Raw genomic sequence first — 21,389 nt, 5'->3', positions numbered from 1 at the left:
GCCCCGCAAGCAATCCAGCAGCAAAACAAGCGTCGTGTGCAGCGGGCTTTATACATATTCATAAACTGTCAGATTTATAGTAGGATGTAGATTAACCTGTACAAAGTTATGTGACCACACTATCCAAATCGTTCACAAACAATAAAAAACATTTTTATTATTATTGTGTAAATATAACATGCTGATATAATAGTTTAAAGGTGAAGTTTACGACCAACAAAGTTTATCAACCGCTCGATTGTAGGAAACAGTAAACTATACGAACAGAATGAAACAAGATCATATTCCCGCCACTCGCCGGCATAACCGCTCCATTTTTTTTTCTGGAGCTTCGACCTTGACTAAACAGCCGGTGGAGCCGGCTACAGAACGATTCAGACGCGCTCAATAGCAATACGTATTTACTTATCTTTTGATTTTCTAGATAATATATCATATCTTAAGAGTTCTTATATAAACAATGATTGTACTGTACATAGCTGTTGCCGCTTTAGTCACCGTCACTCTGCCGGCGAACTCTGTTGCGAACAACACAATGACGAAAAATCTTAAAGTTTTAGTGTCTTCCAACGATTTCCCTCCAGCAGGACTGAAAGTACTGCAGGAACAGTGAGTACTATTTATATATTTTTACTTGTACACAGAAGTTTTCTAACAAATCCGATAAATCCATGAATTTTTGTAAAACTATATTGCTTACACAGAGGTTGACAGAACCGAGGGACGCCTTAAAGCCAAAAAGTTGTCAATGTAAAGAAATACAATTTGTTTTGTGTGAGTTTATTTTTATAGTAACTATTTTCATCGTATTGTTTCTTTATAAAATTGACTGAAGACACATAATAACTTAACTGCTAGTAAATTGCTACAATCCCGTGTCTCGGTGGAATGACCTATTAATGTTTGCTTAAGACAAGGCCATTGCGAGTTCTTTGACCGCACGAATAACTTAATTATAATTACTTCTTTGATATATTATATGTATAGAATCATCAGTGTTTTATTTGAGAATTCAAACATGCATTTATAAATAGTCACAAGACATGTTTGTGATTGTAGTTCGTTATCTTTGTGCTAATAATATTTTGCCTCAATGTGTTTACGGAAAAAGGTTCGAATAATACAAATGTTCATGTTAACATGTAGGTATCAACCTAGCTACGTAAGAAATAACTTTGAAAATCTTGTATAGGTCATAATAATTTTCTGTATTCACTAGTTGTAATTTCGTTTAAAAACATAGGCAATTACCTACCTACCTACCAAATAAATCATCTTAGAATCCTTCATACTAATTATTGCTCAATAGTCAAAGGTATTCGTTAACGGACGGAATGTAGGCATTATTTTTTCAAATGCTTTATTGTCGTACCTATAATAATATTATTTACTGAAGCCTATGGGTTTTTTTGTACAGATATTGTTCTGGAAATAATCTCTTTTGTAACAATTTCATTACCTTCTTTCCGATAACCTTCTTAAACAATAAAAAATCATCTCATTTTAATAGCCACTGTTATCCATGAAGTATGTTGTTTATCGTGTTCACTTCGTAAATATGAATTGAATAGGCACTCAGCGAGACTTGAACAATTACTGTAACAAATGACTACAGATTACGACTTTAGTTTGTTCATGAAGTTTTATAATTAATCCAAAACCTTAGGTTTACCTACTGAATAGAAACATGGAAGAAATTAAGGGCTTATTCATTTAGCCCTTAATTTCTTGGCTTATTTAATATAGCCAAGGGTACACTTTAGTTTGACAACTGAATAGAGAACCCTGGTATAGACGATTTGTCTGTATTATAATTAGTAATTCTGTGGACTTAAAAAATATGTAACTAGCTGTATCAAACAACCCATCGCTTGCCCGTCAGCTGCATTAGCCTACGGATCACTGATGTTCTAAATTCTGAATTCTCTTCCGCCAGCCGCCACCAAGACTCTTTACTAAGTTGCTGGACTATAAAAACATGTTCTTAAATACCTTAAGTACAGGATCAGTACAATACATAACTAGTTGCCTGCCCCGGCTTCGCTCGCTTTAAAAAGATTTCACTTATAAACCTTCCTCTTCGTAAAATACTTTATTTATCTATTAAAAACTCTGCATCAAAATCCGTTTAGTAGTTTTAAAGATTGCATACATACAGACGCGGGAAGCGACTTCGCTTTTGAATGAAATTAACTGCCTCTTTGTACCTATGTTTATCTTCATAAACTTCTATAACTAAGACTGCAATCAGTTTCACAGTTGTTCAAACGAAGTACCTCAACTTCGCCGAGGAAGGCAAGACCTTGGCTAAGGAGGACCTCTTAAAGCTCATCCCAGGATGTTCTGCTCTCGTCTGGAGCTCCAACCTTCCTATCACTAAGGAGTTGTTGGACAAAGCAGGTAAACACTTACTACATACTACTACACTACATCAGCCAATAAAAATAGCCATCTTTACACACACACTCTATCGCACGTTCACTACGCGGGAAAGCCTTTTTTTTTTTTTTCGTTAGGAAAATGCATTACTGCATGTCCCGCTCCAGGGAGGTAGCGGGGGTCTGTCGGGCTCTCCCAACGGCTTGGCGTTCCGGCTTTTAAATTTGGGCATACCGACTAAAAACCTGACGGTGTTCCTTCAACAGTCACCATAAAGTGGCCAGGACGCGGTACCTCCAATTGGATACCCCGCGTCTTTCGCGCGCGATTGTTCTTTCATGCGTGAAAGAGTATGTGTGTAAAGGTGGCTAATGGCAGAGCCTTAGTTTTACTAAGCTTTTTTTGTCTAGACCCTCTAAAACAAAAGCGCCGCCCCTTCTGCTCTGGTTAGTAATTATGTAAACTTGCCATTGCTTGGTAACAAATTTATTTTTACTGGTGTTATATGTTTCATGATATCACCACAATCTTTATCAATTGTATTGTCAGTAGCAGATAAATTACGATTACGATCTTGAAACTGCAAATACAAATAGTGTGATATGTTGGTGTTATGGTTCACTATCACTTATGATGGACCTTAGATAACGAGATTGTATAATCTAAGTGATAGACTTTGAACAACAGTGATGAATGTTTAAACTCCAAAAAACGAAGTCTTATGACACATATTTTATCTTTAGTTGAAACTATTGTTCCCGAAGCAGTTGAAAAATTGTATCTATATAAGTATGTATTTAGAAGTAGATACATATGTTGGTATGGTGGGTTCGAGTCCCACCCGGGAAAAATATTTGGGTAATGAGCACGAGTATCTGTTCTGAGCCTGGTTGTTAATCTATACTAATATAATAAAGCTGAAGAGTTTGTTTGTTTGAACGCGCTAATCTCAGGAACTACTGATCCGAATTGAAAACTTCTTTCAGTGTTAGATAGACCATTTATCGAGGAAGGTTATAGGCTATATATCATCACGCTACGACTAAAAGGAGCAGAGTACCAGTAAAAAATGTTACAAAAACGGGTAAAATTTTGACCCAATCTCTCTTACGTGACGCAAGCGAAGTTGCGCGGGTCAGCTAGTGTATCTATATAAGTATGTAATTTTAAGTATATTAGTATATTTATCAGTTATTCGGTTACCATAGCACAAGCTCTGCTTAGTTTGGAATCAAATGACCGTGTGTGACTTGTCCAATGATGTTTATCAACTACCTGGTAACTATAGTACAGGCTCTGCTTAGTTTGTAATCAGATGACCGTGTGTGTGTGTTTTTTTTTTACCCATTGCTGTCCCACTGTTGGGCAAGGGTCTCCTCCCAAACGAGAGAGGTGTATGGGTTGCCTGAATATATTATACTAGCTGACCCGCGCAACTTCGCTTGCGTCACATAAGAGAGAATGAATCAAAATTCTCCCCGTTTTTGTAACATTTTTTATTGGTACTCTGCTCCTATTAGTCGTAGCGTGATGATATATAGCCTATAGCCTTTCTCGATAAATGGGCTATCTAACACTGAAATAATTTTTCAAATCGAACCAGTAGTTCCTGAGATTAGCGCGTTCAAACAAACAATCAAACAAACTCTTCAGCTTTATAATATTAGTATAGATTTATATTTTACCCAGGTCCTCAACTGAAGCTGGTAGCAACAGTATCAGCTGGCTACAACCACTGCAACTTGGATGAGCTCAGGGCTCGTGGTATCAAGCTGTCCAACACTCCCAACGTGCTGGCTCCAGCTGTAGCCGAGATCGCCGTGGCATTAATGCTGGGAGCCGCAAGACGATTCACTGAAAACCTTGCACAGGTTTCCAGGTAAAAAAGATTTATTTTTGCTATCTTTTATATATATAATTCTTCTGTAAGTGTGTTACTATACTGTCACTGAACTTCTCTTAAACGACTGGACCGATTTGGATGAAATTTTTTGTGTGTGTTCAAGGGGATCTGAGAATCGATTTGATTTCAACTCCTATAATCTTACTCTACTTAAGCTACATCCATAAATCTAGCAATTATTTGTAGTCAGCGAAATTTTAATGGTTTTCTAGAATTAATTGTTCCTTACCAGATACCACTATCAGGGTCATTTTCATAGTATAAGATAAGTGGCAAATAACTGTGTATCCAAAGTAACCGATATATTAAGTACATCTTAAAAAATTCCACCTGATCTATCCAATGTTCAGTCAGAGGTGAAGAAACCGTGACGTTCATAAATGTACATCACAGATTATAGAAGACGATTTTTCTTTTACTAGCCTGTTTGAGTGTCCCACTGTCCCCCTATCGGCGGCAAGATCTTTTATTCGACGAAATTGTGGAAAAAAAGTCATTTGACGAAATAATTCGCTCTTTTAAATTTGCAGAGGTGAATGGGAGATCGGTTTCGACAAGGTGCTCGGTCAGGATGTTCGCGGAAGCACCGTTGGGATAGTTGGGCTCGGCGGCATCGGACAAGCTGTTGTCAAACGCCTTGCAGGCTTCGAGGTTGGCAAGTTCTTGTACAGCGGCCATAGGGAGAAGCCTGAAGGTAACCAATCATCTATATTAGTTATTTATATTATATGTATTTCCTAGCTAAAAGCTTAATTTTTGTTATTAACAACCATTACATAACACGCTTGTCGAGGTTGTTCTGGGGATGGCCATTTTATACATATCGAGTTTCTCCGTGTTTCGGACGGCACGTTAAATTGTGGGCCCCGGCTGTCATTTTGTAAGCCCGACAACCAGTCTCAGCGAATGGCGACTACAACATAGTTGGAAAGGCTAGGCTGATGATGACGAAAAAAATAATATCCACATAAGATGATTCTTAAAGTCTAATATAAAAATGTTTGTCGGAAATCAAATTGTCTTATTTGCTTCAGGTAAAGCCCTCGGCGCCGATTTCGTGAGTCAGGACGAGTTGCTGGCTCAGAGCGACTTCATCGTGCTGGCCGCGCCGCTCACCAGCGAGACCCGACACATGATCAACAGCACCACCATCGCGCAGATGAAGAGCAACGCCATTATCGTCAATGTAGGCCGTGGAGGTAGACTGAACTTATAAAATAAGTCTTCACCACTATTAATAGTATAAATAGTATTAACTTTACTTCACCCGTATTAATAGTATTAATCTATACGATTAATACTATTAATACGGGCGTAACAATTTAGAAAGTGTTATACCATTTTCAAAAGCCCATTAAATGCGCCAACTTTTAAGGGTAAACGCCGAAAAAGCGTAGTACAAGACAATATTTTTCAGGACAGACAATCAAAGTTGAGTGATGAAATATTTTCAAGGCATAGTTTGCCATAAAAGGGATATTTTCAGAAATTCCAATGAAGTTCTCTGCAAATAATGAATTTAAATTTGTAGTAGCGTTACTTAGGCATACTCCACACAAAAAAAGAACTAGAAAAGAAGTCATTTGTAGCCACAGTAGACGCAAACTCATCAGAGGGTGGCAATTTTACAAAAATGGTTGTCATTTTGAAACTTCATGAGATAGATTTTTTTTTAATATTTTTTGAGAGCCAACACAACTCGGCAGCTAGCGCAGGTTTTCGTTTTGACGTTGAGTTTTGGGACACGTTGTATATAACTCATAAATAGGCGAGTAACCATCAAATAAATATGTTCACAGACCTAATCGAGCAGGAAGCCTTGTACGATGCGCTGAAGAACAAGCAGATTTACGCCGCGGGGCTCGACGTCACCACCCCTGAACCACTGCCCAAAGACCACAAACTACTTACACTACCTAACTTATGTAAGAACCATTACGAAAAATATGTAAACTTACCTACTTAAATTACTTAGTGTCACTTTCAATTTTGATACTGTTGGTATAATGAGTGAAAAAGACGAAACACTAGCTAATTAGAGCTCACACGGTGCCGATTAGTAAATCAGAATGCCATCATTTAATGCATTATAGTGGGACAGTAATAAGTAAAATGATGGTACTTTTTACTGTCCAGAATGTCCAGTAAGAGTAACCCTCTTATTCAAAAAAATATATGAAGTTATGAAAGGCTTATAAAGAGCTTTGTTTTTTTCACTCCTTAGCGAAATGAAAAAGAGAAAACATATTGTATTAGTTTTTTAACTAAAATAGGGTTATAGTATGTTTATGAATAAGAGGGTAAGTAGGTAAGTGTTTAAGCTCGCCAAATGCGAGTCAAAGATTTTGCATGCTGTTATGAATTGTCATAGACTTTTTAAATATGCAAGGTTCCTATGTAACCTTATAACGCCTCGGGTTCGAACCCCCAACCACTTGCTTAAAAACAGATTCATAAAGATTAGAACTCCTAAATATAATTAGTTTTTTGTTGGTCTAGTAACCAATTCGTAAACACTGTCTGTTGTACTCTGTACATTCTGCTTTAATATAAATAGTTATGTTTAATATTATATTTTGATGATTGCAGTTGTGCTTCCGCACATTGGCAGCGCGACAGTGCGCACGCGCAGTGACATGGGCGTCCTGGCCGCCAACAATGTGGTCAATGCCCTCACTGGCAAACCACTCATTACTCCTGTAAATCTATAATCATCAACTAAAACCTGTGATACTCTATAACAGTGATTCTTAACCTATTCAGTTCTTCTCATCGTATGGTGACCAACCTAGTGTCAAAATTGTTCAAGCCGCCCGAAGGCTTTTGGCTTAACAACTGTTTTCTTTATTGACAACAATCGGGACCGACTTTTTACGTGCCCTCCGAAGCAAAGAATCGCCCAGTTTAAATACCACTATGCGGTCACCCATCTATGGAGTGACCGCCCGCTGGTTGCTCTATCCACTACTATAAGTGGTAGCACTTAAAAACAAATGCTAACTTATTTACTTAGTAGCAAAATACCTTTTTCTGTTATTGAAGGGTCCTTGGTTTTGTGGTTGATTTTCTAGGGGTTTGCAGGCTTGAAAAGGTTAAGAAACACTGCTCTAAAAAATAATACGCCTATTCTTACGTCTGTTTATGTTCAGAGAACAGGTTAAGGATGAACAGTGATAAAAATAGGTACTCTAATTTGAGTCACACAGTCTGTCAAAAAGGCTAATTAAATATGTTGTAAAAATTTCGAATACGAAAAAATGGAATTGAATGTAATTAAAATGCATTTAAATACATATAAATTTGGCTTTTATTTATTTATACTTATATTTTATACTATATTATAAAAGTATCAATAATGTTTATATACAAGTACTTAAGTAATGGATAAAGTTATAAATCTGCCATTAAAATAATCCAAGGAATTTATATGAAACCCAATAAAAAAATCTAAATATTATATAGAACAGAAATAAGAACAGAATAATTTTTAGTTAACAATGATTTATGTAGGTAAGCATCTTTTTTCTGTTTAAACTGTTTATGAAATTTTTGTTAAGATATCCTAAAAAAAACAAATACAGTTTTGTAACAATCTTAACATTTAATGGCATTTTAATATTTAATTAACTTATAAAATAGTAGTCATAAACAATAACATACTTTTTAAACTCAAGGTGCGTCCGCAACAACAGCTTCTAAGTCCTTCAGAAAAGGTTCTATTTGACTTTCCAGAGACAATATGTGGCCAGTATTACAGTTGTCACTGCCAATAAATGTGATCACTAGTGGTAGTTTGTTCATCTGTATCACCTGTAAACAAAGCACCAATGATTTAAATAAAAGTAATTATAGACATCAGCATAGCCTTTCTTCCAACTATGGAGTCAGCTTCCAGTCTTACCAGATGCAGCTGGATATCAGTATTTTACATGGAGCGACTTAAAGAAATATGGAGACTACATTTTTAAATTTTATCATCATCAACAGAATAGTTTGTCTTTCACTCATTAACCATTTGGTTATTGATTAATACTTCTAATTATTAACTATCAGATAAGTCTACACCCACTGTTCTTTCTACTATGAATCAAAACAAAAACCATCATCAAAGTCTATACTACTTAATAGAAACTAATAAAACAGACTCTATCAGTAGACGAAGTTTTAAAGTAACACAAGAATAAGAACATACCTGATAGCTTGAATACATAGATATAATTGTTTTGTTCCTGCCAAGACCGAGTTTACTAGCTTGGTCCGTAGCCATTCCAAACGTTGATATAAAGTTAGGCCGCAGAGCAAGCTGAGGCGCTCTCTCCGTCACAGCACGCACTAAAGGCACGCCATCGCGATCAGTTATAAGGATACAGTGCAGTCCATTTACTCTAAAACCATTAAAAACAACATATACTTTATGTGTTTATCCCATCGTACACCAATGTTATAAGCTTAATATAGTTATTACTTTTCCAGTAAGTGGTTTAAATATTTACGCAGATCATCAACCATTTTGATATGAATTAAATGAATATGAAAAACCAAAACAATCTGATTTTGTGATAAATATAATAGTGCGACTATGACGATAACCAAGATTATATTGACACTTGACAAATGACAGTCACTTCTCACTTGACAGCAAATATGACATGTTTTGATCTGATTTGATAATAAGCCATAGAGTTCATTCCGTTCCTAAACATAATAATATGTGTGAATTTTATTTTGTTGAGGAGAATCTAAATCGAGAATCCTAAAATGCATACGATATTTTGATTAAAATGTATACCAATACTACACCTGTTTGTTTCAGTTCAACGAACTAGCACTCCTTGGGTTTGGGTTGATTAATATTTTATTTTACGCTATAGGTATGACGTTGGGCAATTATCATTGAAGAAAACATTTACATTTGTCTATTGCCAAAATGGCAGATTCGGATTGACAAGTCGTGCAATTTTCGTAATTTATTTTTGGGTGCAATAATTATTACCTTTGTACGCTTTAGGTGTGTTTGGTGTTACTTTATAAGGAAAAAATCGAATATTTTACACTATCATACAACGTTCCGTACATTTTCACAACACTCGAATGTTGCAATTTCACGAAATATCAAGCTTTGGTATGATAACAAAAGATATAAAAATTTAGCCTTGTCTCGGTATGTGCTCTTTTTCGTCATGTGTGTGCCGTCGGGATTAACATAGCATGAACGGTAACTGCGGCGAAGGTTCGGGTATGTATACGTAACTGTCCAGAATTGTGATTTTCGGGATTGTGACGTCACAAAATAGACAAGACGTTATTTACAGTGCAAATTAGGTAATAAAATGTTTTATTGTTTTCATCGGTGAGTAGCGAAAGATTTGTGGCCTTCCCGTGAGGAGAGTATTCGCGGCGAAGCGGTGGGCCTCCGCTAGGATGGGCGGCGATGTCTGCCCCCTCTGAGAGCGCTGCGAGCCCTGCACCGTGCGCATGCACCAATATATCGCTTATGCAATTGTTCCATGAGCTAAAACAGAAGTTTCCTGGCGTACCTGATCATGTTGTGTCAAATACCATCGAATTGTACTGTCATGATAAACAAGCCTGCGAGAAGCACCTCCATAGCGAAGTCAAGGCCTCCCTAACGCACGCCTACCATGCGTCCTCATCGGCGGCCGCTCGTCAGCTCAATGAACTCAGACTCAACCTACCGCTCAAGTGCCGGAATCAGCCCATAGTGAAGCACGAAGCTGTGAAGTCAACAGCACTTAAATCTATCACTTGTGAAGGGCCACAGAAGGCGATACTGAGCACTGGCACACCTACATCCGAGCCACTGAATAAACTGAACACTGATGCCAATCAAAACATTGTTGAGACTAAAAATGAGGAAACACACAGAAGTAACAACAACACTTCACCTGTCACTGTAATTAATATTGATAACTGCTATGCTAAATATAACGCTGAGTCCCCTAGTGATCTGGAATTGTCAAATGAAAACATAAAAGAAGAAAAAGTGGTCTCACCTCTTGAGGAAAAGGCTGTTTCTCCACGACAAGAACAAACAACCCTAGAACAACCAGAGAGCACAAATTACAGGATACTTAAAAGTCATAGGATCAACCACAACTTACCTGAAAGACTAGAAAAAGGTAAAGAAAAGAAAACAATAAAAAAAGAGGAGCCGCAGCCTGTAAAACAAACACCACAGGAGAAACCAAAACGGCCCAACACACTTGACTTCATAAAAACAAATCCAGGTATTGCATTTAAACAGACATTAAAAGAGCCAGAGGCTGAAACTTGTAGGACAGTGTCTCCGGCACCATCTGCTTCAAGGAATGATAGTCAGCCTATGAAAGAGGCCAAGTCCAATACATCATATAGGCCAGAGCGGGGCTATCCCTTGAACTTGTCGGTTAATGTAAATTGTCATATTCAGGACTTGAGTCGTGGTTATGGTGATCCTTGGTTAGAGGACTACGATAGTCCTAGAGCTATTACATCTGTGAACTTGACTGTGTGTACTCCGACGTCGAACATGGCGAGTCCTGTGAGAGACACGCGGGATGAGGACAGTGGGTTCGAGGGTCACGTGACGGTGACGGTGAGCCCGAGCACGGCTCGAGCGCCGCGCCGCCGTGCACCGCCTCCGCCGACGCAACCTTCACGGCTTGAGACCTCGCCGAGACCCACCAGAGTCGCCCCCGATCCTCCTGTATCAACCCTTGGTAAGTGCTATATCCTATTATGTACTACTTACTTTAACGAGCTTGTCACTTAAATATTGTTATACAACAATTCTTGTTAAGAATCTCATTAATAATTGTTTTTTCTTTTCTAATGATTTGATCTGAAAAATAAGTTAAAGAGCATAAATAGCTATGAAAAATTTGGATCAATTATTTTCACTGTTGAAGCAAAACCTATTAAAATAAAAACTATGTTCCACAATAAGTATCAACTTTATATCAGAAATAGGTATATTTCAATAAGGAAAATGAAATGCCACCAGTCAATGACACTAGAAAAAAACATCTTATTTTACCTCTTTATATACCTAGTAAGTCAACAAATAAGAGGAAATTTAAAATGCAGGATTAGGTATAATCTTATTTAAGTATACAGCAACTAATCTTTCAGCAATATTTTTGATAAATAATCAATGGTTTTTTCTAGTTACGAATTCTTTTATTTAATTTTTTTTAAATCCATAATTGACCCACTGCTCCCAACCCGCACTTGGCCAGCGTGGTGGACTCAAGGCCTAACCCTTCCCTCATTACGGGAGGAGACCCTTGCCCAGCAGTGGGACAGTAATGGGTTAAATTTATATTTTATTATTATTATATAATTTATAATTGACCCACTGCTGGGCATGGGTCTTCTCCCGAGCGGGTGACGCGTTAAGCCCTGAGTCCACCATACTGACCACATGTAGGTTGGGGACTTTGCATGCCATTAAAAAAATACATGTTTTATGTTATTCTACTTAATTTGGCTTGAATTAGAGTTGTTGCCTGACTTTTGTGTACACCTTCATTTTGCAGTGAGTGAAAGTGGGTTAGTTTGATTTTTTAAACCTGTATACAAATTGCTAAGTCAAATAAAACTTTCATGTATAAATTTCTATATTGGTTACTGATAAAATAAATATTTCTGCATGGGACGATTTGATCAGATATGAAATGAAATCATAAATCCCTATTCAAATATATTGAGTGCACATACACTAAAACATTTTTTTTCCTAGCCTGATTGAGTGCCCTACTGTTGGGTAAAGGCTTTCTACCCCCTGACTGAAATGAAAAATAAATCAAGAGCAACAAATTGCAGCAGACCTCCATAGCAACAAAATAAATCTTTTCATTCTAAAATCTAAAATAAAAAGTCTGTATCATCCGGTATTTTGACACAAAAGATCTAAAAGCAATAATTACTTACGACACGCGTGCGCGTACGATTCGTTCGCGAAAAGCGTAGGTGCAGTATTTATAATGCTCTTTATTCGACACGCAGCAAGCTCAGGTAAAAACTTTTGTGTAAACAAACTTTTTTCTGAACTATTTGCAGATTTCTAATACTGTCCCATTCCTTTTTATCGTCTTTTTCACAAGCCTTTTAAAAGGTTTATCGCAGTTGTGTGTTAAGTATTGACAGATGTCCGGAAAATCCACCGTTTTCCCCGCCTTATTCGGCCTATGAATGAGCCATTATTGCCCCAGATTCCAGAAATCTGTTTTTGGGCTACATGAATTGCTGCTTTCTCTCCAAATTTCTATTCAGACGTAAGATCTAACTCCTCCCTCATTACAGGAGTAGACCCTTGCCCTGCAGCGGGACCGTTAGGCAAAGATTTCCCTTATTTATGAGTCGGCCAAAAACATGTTTCCCATTAGGTACAGCGCAGACAACAGACTATCCGTGACGCACTTTTTAGTCTGTGAAAATAGAACCTATTTTTTTAGACTGTGAAAATAGAACTTATTTTCACAGTCTAAAAATAGGTGCGCTGCACCTTATGCTGATATTTACAAGTTAACAGGCATCCTCTCAAAACCCCTTGCTTAACGCGATTGTCTCACATTCTCTAATAAATCGACGAAAACAAAGGGTAGTATTTTGTTAGATATTCACGCTATTATCTACATATCGTCAATGAATAGTACCTATAAGTGATAAAATTGCTCGATACGCCCATATATTTGTACAAACTTCCTACTACGATAGTGTTTTTGTCTGTTCAAACCCATGATTTGACTAATAGTAATGCAGAGAGAATACAAATGAAATAAAAATCCCCTGAAGCAAATTAAAGAGTTAAATGTGATGTGTGTGTGTGTGTGTGTGTGTGTTAATTCAGAAAAGCCCTATGTAATGCTTAGCAGTCAGGACTCAGGACAGTTTTTCTGACAGTCTTTCTGATCTGATATATTTTCACGTTCATTTCCCCTTAGTGTATGTGCACTGTCATATCAGAAGCAATTTTTATACCTCCTCCTAGTTTTAGTCTTAGCAAAAAATATGCCTTAAAATGTTACTAAGGAAAGGTTTCCTAAATTTCTAGATCGTTCGCTAATAGAGCGGCAAAAAGAGAGATTGGAGCGGCTAGCGATGGCGTTAGCGGAGGAGAAAGGGCGGTTGGCTCAGCTGACGAAGGAGACGAGGATATTAGCGGGGCCGCCGCCCGCGCCCTCCGCCACGCAACGACTGCGGGACGACGTGGAACGACTGCGGAATCAATGCGGGACGCTCGCGAAACGACTCGAAATGACCGGCAATGGTAATCAAACACCGTTTTCTATGCGTTTAGTTGCATGTATGGCGATAGAAAGTTGCCATTTCGCTTTATGTGCTTCTGTAAAGATCTTGTCCTATCGAGCGAAATGTTTTTTGCAATTGCAGATATGCATTACTTTTGATATTTTGTAATGAATGCTGCATAATAATATGTGGATGCGAAACAGAACACTGTCATTTACCTTATATGAAAGAGATTTTTCATGCAGCTAATAGTAATTGTTGTACGTTTCAGAGCCTGATGATTCAGGGAACTTCTACAGCAACATCTACACCGGCCAACGGCCGTCGTCGACCTGGCAGTGCCATTTGTGCACGTTCAGGAACCACCCGCTCCTCGACAAATGCGAGGAGTGCGACATGCCGCGGATATTAGTAGGTACGTCTGAGTCTCCCCTTAGGACGCAGGACTCCGGCTTCGGCTCCTTCCGTGACCGAGGCCGAAGGGGCGCGAACCTCGACGACCTCCCGCCCTCACTAACTCAGACTCAATCAGCCTAGTCGAACTATCGAACTAACCCTAAGCTGAATCGCGCCGGACGCGGCCGAACGGCTAAAGTTCCTTTGCCTTATACAGTGCCTATAGTGTTAAAAACTATAAAACCATAAACAAACAGTGCTTGTGTATCAGTGTTCCAAGTTTAAAACTCGTGTTTGAAGTGTTGAAGTTGAGGCTAAAAACAATGTGTTGTGCTTAAAACTCACCCGGCATGTTAATGTTGGCATGCAAACGTTTATTAACAATGAAAATACCAACACCGTGATGAACTGTGCCTTTGTTGGGATTTTCCGTTACCTGATTTATATTTTTATTTTATTTAAATAATCATATTTGCATATATTTTTTCATTGTCATTAGTGTCTAAATAAAAAAGTATTTTTTTTTTATTTAGGCACAGATGTTCAAATATGATCCTCGCATGTGTGTCCGTGTATTTTTATATGCGACTGGATTTACCTACGACTTGTCTTGTAATATATAGAAATCTAATAAAAATAAATGTCGGCCGTTATCCAGCATCTACACGTTTAGAAACTTGATCGAAACCGGATTTATCGAAGAACTAAATATTATTCTATCACATCGTTGATATATAATATACACATAGGTAGCTATTATTTGTCAGCTACTAAAGGAATCGGGTACTCTGTCTTACTTTTTTCTAGTTTTTCTAAACTAACCAATGAACTATCTTTCCTTTTTTATATACATTTGTAATAACATACTACGGCTTTTTTTCCACCGGTGAAGTTAATATAATTATTTGTAATGTACATTATCAAACGAAGGAAACTACTTTCCATCTCGATACGAATTTATCGCTAAATTTAGATAAACTTAAAGGGAAGTTTGAATCATACGGTGATACGTGATTTGAATGCGATTGACCATGTTTTAGTAACTTCATGGCCACGTGACTTTCTAACGTGAATCATCGTGTATACATACACCTATATACTAAGAGGGTAATGGCCTTCGCACATACATGAATACATTTCGAAATATGTCATTTGTAAACATACGATTTAAAAGGTAAAATGTCTTTTACCACCGTGCTTGTTTTGCATTATATAAAACTCATCATTAGCCTAGCCTTTCTTCCAACTATGTTGGAGACGTTGGAGTCGGCTTATGTTCTCACCGGATGTAGTTGAAAGCCTGTATTTTACGTGTAGCTACTGCCTATAGGACCTCCAAAAACCAGTTACCTGGGTTATAACACGATACTCGGTAAGACAAACTTTCAAGTTTCTGACTAACGGTAACGACTGTAAGTGTAGTGTAACTGAAGATCATTGAAAATTACATCCTGGACCACAATTGATGCCTTCCAAAACACCGAGGAACTCGTGTATAATCTGGTCACCCATCCATAGCCTCGGCAAGTATAGCTTAACCTCAGAGGTCCTCCAATAAAAAGTTATGACGTATAAAACATAAAATAAAAACAAACAAATTGAAAACATCTTCCTTTTTTTATTTAGTTAAAAGTAGTCGATGTTTTTGCGAAAAGCATATGCCTTCACGTTAGACCAGTGGTTCCCAACCAGTGGTCCGTGGAAGTCAAAATATGGTCCGTGAATGATTTTCAGATTTAAAATCTTCAGGATATTTTTTTTATTATTAATATACCTACTTACATAGTGGTCCCTGCTAGCAAGAATAATAAAAAAATTGGTCCGGGGACTAAGAAAAGGCTGGGAACCCCTGCGTTAGATATTAGTTGTGTAATAAGTATTATTTACTAAACGACGGCCTTACGATGAATCATCTAAGTGCTATTGCTTCGCGTTACACAATGCTTTAGCATTAATAGTGGGATAGCTGTCTCAATCAATGCGTAATTATTTCTTTTAGTTTGTGCTTACTCTTATGGGAAATAGGCGTGATTTTATATATGTAACAGGTATTTTGATTATAAATATGTGCTTTTGTGCACCTAAGCCCAGTATTTCCAATCGTATCACTACTGAATAATGTACAACTAGCCTTTGCCAGCGACTACGTCGGCGTGAAAAAATTTCCCAGAAAAAAAAGTGTCATATAAGTTAATCCAGATTGTAAGCTATTAGTGTATCAAGTTTCATTAAAATCCGTCCATTCGTTTTTTCGTGAAAGAGTAACAAACATACATACATCCAGCCATACTTACAAACTTTCGAGTTTGTAATATTAGTTCGAAAGTGCGACATTATATACAAAAATAAAGTTAGCTCAATATATAAAATTCAGCTTTGCGATATATCTATTTATATATATTATATACCTATTTAAATATTAAATAGTAAAATGTAGCCGTATCAATTGTTTAATTTTATTAACTACGATATGGAGATAAGCGTTTTGCTTTATTTTCTGTTTAGCGCTATTAGAATCGCAGCTATTGCATCTAATGAAAACTAACATGAGTAAAGATTCCCTTAACTTGAGTAAATACATATGTATTGTCACTGGTATTACGAACTATTATTATAAAATACTTATGAGTGAATATATTATATCAATTGTCTGTAGCGCAATTTCCTACTGTCTCTTCGGCACCTAGGGCGATACTTAGTATTGTTCACCCCCCTATACTAACATTAGCATTTTCTTTTTCGAAATATAAAGGTCACAAAAACCTAACTAAATAAATTAAATTCCCTTAAGACAATAGTTCTTGCGATATACGTTAGGGACGCTGATTAGTATTTAGTACAACATAGTTCGTCGATATGTACACTGTCGTCATTAATCGATAGTATATAGGAATTCACCCCCCTTTTTTCTGGTTTTCTAAATAGGTATTGACTAGATAATATAAATGTATGCATGTAGCAAACAGGTTCTTAGGTCAAACAGGTTTTTGTTAGACTTTTTGTATGATGCTGGATAACTGTTGATAGTCGAGGTTTTGTAAAATATATTGTTTATCTAGTTTTTAGGTAAAAAGGAAATTATTAGATGAGATGTATTTATTGTTTTACTTAAATTAAATTTTATTAGGCAGACTTAAACATCACTTGTTGACTGGTCATTATTATAATGGTAGGAACATCACACGATCTCGTTTTTAAGACTATTTTATTGCGCCTTGCCAAAAATGTATCTTAAAAAATATATTTATTGCCTTTGGAAAATATGAATTAGCCGTTTTCTTCGATTTTGCTCAAATCTTGCTCAGTCATACCTAATTCACTGATATAAAATTATTAGACGTCATTATTAAATTTTCGATTGACTGTCTTTTTCTTCCTTATTGCGAATGAGCTCGGATAGAAAGAGACAATGCACAATTTAAGTCATCATATCTAAACTTTATTAACATTGTATTTCATGCAATAATGTAGAAAACAAAAGCAGGTATAATGTACATTCGAATTTAACTGTGATAGGCGTAGTGTCTTGTTGATTATAACTTTATAGCTCATCCTTCATGTCATTATGATACTAGCAGGAGACATTCAAGTCACTCACCAAAGTTTTATAATACTATCTTATTGTGCAACATTTTACCATATCTTTTTTCACCTGGATGATTTTCATATAAGAATTTTATTTGTTTTTTTATCAATTAAGTAAACTTCCTAAGTAGCCTTGAATATTTCCAACGATTGTGATAATGTTAAATAATACCTTAAAAATATAAATGTTTCTAGTAAATTTTACTTATTGTTTATGGTAGAAGTGTGAAAATAAACTTATTCATGAAAGGGATGTTGGTACTGAATTACACAAGAAAATATTTATAAATCTATGATACCAACATAGCAGATTTCAGAAATGAATTTCGGGATTTTAAAATATAATGTTGACTGCACATATCGTTTAAATAAATATTTGAAACATTGTGGCTTGAATAGTAGATTTATTGTTACATTATAGGATAATATCGATTGTGATCAATTTTTTATTGTATATCAGAGAATAAATACGATGTTTATTATCAAATGACGATTTTTTTCTTTGTGATGCAATTTAACCCCTCTTCATAGCTTTACAATTTACGTGTTCTGTGCCAATACAAATGCCTTAAAGTAAAAAAAAAAGTTAATAGTCACAGACGAAAAAAAAAATACTTATTTCTTAATTGGGGCAAAGAACGCGTAAAAATTCCTGTTTTCTTTTTTCAAGATAATCAGTTCAAAAAATAAGGTAAGTCGTGTTTTTGCTCTTATTAATCTATAACAAGAATGTCGTGAAGTGGAATGCAGTGTTTATATTTTATTTTACTTACGTTACGGTGTCAATTTTTTTTTCTTAAATAATATTTTTTCCACGCAGTTCGCTCGGACGGAATAACTGTTCGTCTAGTGCCGGGTCGACGAAGTAAGTATGCCACTTTGTTAACTACTATCTGCGAATAGAAATAAAGTGGTTAAGAATGCTACGCATTGTCAAAATTTTACAAGATAGGTACACACTTCCTTAAAAACAGTAGAGTAAAACGTCGCTCGTGTGTAATTAAATAAACCTTAAAAACATAACTTGTTTTTTCGTTACAGAAATAACACGCTCGTGGGTCTTATGAGATGCAGTCGAGAGTTGAACGGGAGTACGATTGAGGTTTGATTGCGTTAGACTTCTTTTACATAATGAATAAATCATTTTCAAGTTACACACATTTTACCTGAGTCAATGATTCTTAAACATTAATGTATATGTATAAAGGAGTGAAACGCAATCGACCCTTAAGTGCAGTAGTACAAACCAATCTGTGATATTCGCATTTGGTAATTAGAAAGTCTGATTTTTACTGTTATAGTTATAAAAAAGTAATTTTATTTTTTGATTTTACACATTCCAAAAACCCCGTTATTCGATCACAATGTTTTGTTGTTTCCTGTTCTCATTGAGTGCTCTGTTGTACCAAATGCGGATAACTAGAAAGTTATTTACATTTTAAACACTGCTGCACTTAAGGTTGATAGGGAAGTATTAATTTAATAACTATACGTTCTGCTAATTACAGAAGTTGTTCTAACGCAAATGTAGATGGCGTTGTACAACAATCATAAAATGTATTGTATGACAGACAAAACTACATAAATCTATCAAAAACACCTATAAGCTTCCTCTTATGTTAGTAAAATATGGAGTTCAAACTGATAATAACCAATTCTAGTTAAAATGTAGTGAAGAAACTGTGATTTCTAAAAATATTGCCACAAGCACTTTTGTCGCATTTATGGCGCAACTATCAGAAATGTGATTTTTGTTGTGTCTAAGATTGGATTATGGAGAAGTAAATCGTTTTATAGTTCCTTTACATTACATTAAAATAATATTGTTATATCACACCATTTCATAATCTCTTTAGGATAACTGAAGGTTTCTGAGTGTTGGTACACCCGATGTACAGTCTGTAGGCAAGTATGTAGCTCAATCAAACCAGATCTGCTTCTTACTCCAAATCCCTACAGAATAGAATTATAATTGTATTCGAGCTAATTTCAAAATAAGTACTACTCTTCAATTACAATCTCGAGCAGCTAATAGACTAGATGGCACTTCTTCATAATTTTAATTAAATATCTTTATCTATTCCCTTTAATTACCTATATTTTACTGATAAACAGTAATAGGTACCTGATCCACAAACAATATATTAATAACACACACAATTTGCAACAAATATATAGGTACCTACGTCGTCCTTTTTTCAATCTTTAGAATATACAATATTTCGTCAGTTGCTACGTGCTGCATTCAGAGTTAAAGTTAAGTTAAAGTTTAAATTAAATATAAGTAATCCAGTATTTAGATTCGTGTGTCTGACGAGTATAATAGAGCAGGGCCGCTCACATTTATACATATTTTCGCTTGTATCACGAGAACAAGCGAAATAGGTCATAAATTATATGTCGATGCGGTAACTAATGGATATGTCGACCTAAGGTTGCCTAAATTCTGGATTAATATTATTATACACTGCAACATAAAATACTTATCTATCTATCTACACATTTATTAAGTAAGAGAGCAATGAGGGATTAATAAAAAGTACTTAAATCATTTGTTTGTTTTGCTAACAGAGCAAATGGAAAAACCTAGTATAGGAAATCTATAGCAAAGGCATGGTGATTCAATTTTTGAAATTAATTGCTGCTTGTAAACATTGTAGGTATATGAAAATTCTGTAATAAGTATCACAACATAATATTAATTAAATGCTATTCAAAATAATAAAACTCTCAGAAACCTTTTGTTAAATCTCAGAACTATTGTTTCTCAGACAACTGCTAGCAATAGTTTATTTATGCAGTTCATGGCATTACCTCAGACAGAAAAAATATTAAAAAAAATATGACCTATAGACAAGTAAATTATAAAAAAATAACTCCATAATTAAATGAATACCTAATTTGTTATCTAGCAAATAGCTACAAATAGTTTGTCTATTTCTAAATAATACGTCCAGCATTAGATGAACTAGCTAATGTTGAGGAATTAATGAAACAATCACTGTGATTTCTAGTCGAAGCTCCGAACTTGTCATTATAATGTATGTATTAAGCAATAAGCATTTCTTTCTGTATAAAAATAAACTTGTGCTCATTTATTGTACATAATTATATGTATGACAATGCTATTGTATTTCTTTTCTGTTGTAAGTTATAAACAGAGTATGTGCAAGTACTAGGAATAAACAGGATAATATTTTGTACGATAAATTATTATAGTACCTGACAACATAATTGTTTAAATTAAAATCATCGCCACTGAATAACTAGTTAACACAAGAAGAAAGGGCATGTCATACCATTTCGTTGAAGATCGCTGTCGCCATCTCAGCCGATGACATTTAACTGAAATATGAAAAGGAATAAATGATCAGCTATATTTCAATGACATTAGAGTCGTATTTTGCGCTAATACTTTGTGCTTTATGTCGGAATTTTATCTACGTGCGTTAGTTGAAGGGTAGGTCTAGCTAATCATACTTTAAATGGCACGCACGCCACGCCCACATGCCCCTTCCTCTAGTGTTAGTTATTTCGTGGTAGTCGCAGTTCAAGACAAGGCTAACGATTTTTATTGGATTTTTACTAAATGCAGTTGATCTTTTCCTGGTTTTATGGCAACTCTATTGTAGTGCCATCTAGTGGCTATTTCAAGGATTGGCAGGTTCAACAGATTTTTATACAATAATTAGCTGAAAAGAAAGTACAATAAATTACTCATACCAAGAAACCTGCCCCAGTTAAAGGGTAACTACCAATGAAAATAAATACAATTTCAAGTAGGTATGTAACTTTTGTTTTATTAAAAATCGTAAGTCTAAAAAATTACACAAAATGTTCATTATTTTGTACAAATATACCTAAACATTTTAAT

General features: G+C 35.7%; 3 protein-coding genes across 6 annotated transcripts; 2 read left to right on the top strand and 1 right to left on the bottom strand.

Annotated features, from left to right (window-relative positions):
- The first annotated feature begins 276 nt into the window (after window positions 1–276).
- LOC142979200 (glyoxylate reductase/hydroxypyruvate reductase-like) lies at window positions 277–7,581 on the top strand. Its single transcript, XM_076124007.1, has 7 exons — window positions 277–609; window positions 2,252–2,400; window positions 4,069–4,258; window positions 4,813–4,976; window positions 5,317–5,481; window positions 6,082–6,207; window positions 6,872–7,581. Exons 1-7 carry the CDS (start codon window positions 461–463, stop codon window positions 6,991–6,993), a joined length of 1,065 nt encoding a protein of 354 aa, XP_075980122.1. The 5' UTR covers window positions 277–460; the 3' UTR covers window positions 6,994–7,581.
- Lamtor3 (Late endosomal/lysosomal adaptor, MAPK and MTOR activator 3) lies at window positions 7,572–8,908 on the bottom strand. Its single transcript, XM_076124021.1, has 3 exons — window positions 8,748–8,908; window positions 8,475–8,667; window positions 7,572–8,092 (listed from the first exon to the last, which is right to left on the bottom strand). Exons 1-3 carry the CDS (start codon window positions 8,789–8,791, stop codon window positions 7,952–7,954), a joined length of 378 nt encoding a protein of 125 aa, XP_075980136.1. The 5' UTR covers window positions 8,792–8,908; the 3' UTR covers window positions 7,572–7,951.
- Window positions 8,909–9,211: 303 nt separating this feature from the next.
- On the top strand, window positions 9,212–21,318 carry Tab2 (TAK1-associated binding protein 2). 4 transcript variants are annotated; one of them, XM_076124004.1, is made up of 5 exons: window positions 9,212–11,001; window positions 13,338–13,553; window positions 13,806–13,949; window positions 18,336–18,380; window positions 18,557–21,318. In XM_076124004.1, the coding sequence occupies exons 1-5, from the start codon at window positions 9,714–9,716 to the stop codon at window positions 18,580–18,582; spliced, it is 1,719 nt and encodes a 572-aa protein (XP_075980119.1). In that variant the 5' UTR covers window positions 9,212–9,713; the 3' UTR covers window positions 18,583–21,318. The 4 variants fall into 4 exon arrangements, with proteins under 4 accessions (XP_075980119.1, XP_075980120.1, XP_075980118.1 ...); XM_076124005.1 differs by lacking the exon at window positions 18,336–18,380; XM_076124003.1 differs by lacking the exons at window positions 18,336–18,380; window positions 18,557–21,318 and having other exon boundaries at window positions 9,212–9,518; window positions 9,641–11,001; window positions 13,806–18,002.
- The last annotated feature ends 71 nt before the right edge of the window (window positions 21,319–21,389 follow it).

This window comes from Anticarsia gemmatalis, chromosome 16, assembly GCF_050436995.1.
Source record: "Anticarsia gemmatalis isolate Benzon Research Colony breed Stoneville strain chromosome 16, ilAntGemm2 primary, whole genome shotgun sequence".
Lineage (NCBI taxonomy): Eukaryota > Metazoa > Arthropoda > Insecta > Lepidoptera > Erebidae > Anticarsia > Anticarsia gemmatalis.
Note: the sequence above shows the minus strand (reverse complement) of the source record. Positions and strands in the feature narration are given on the sequence as shown.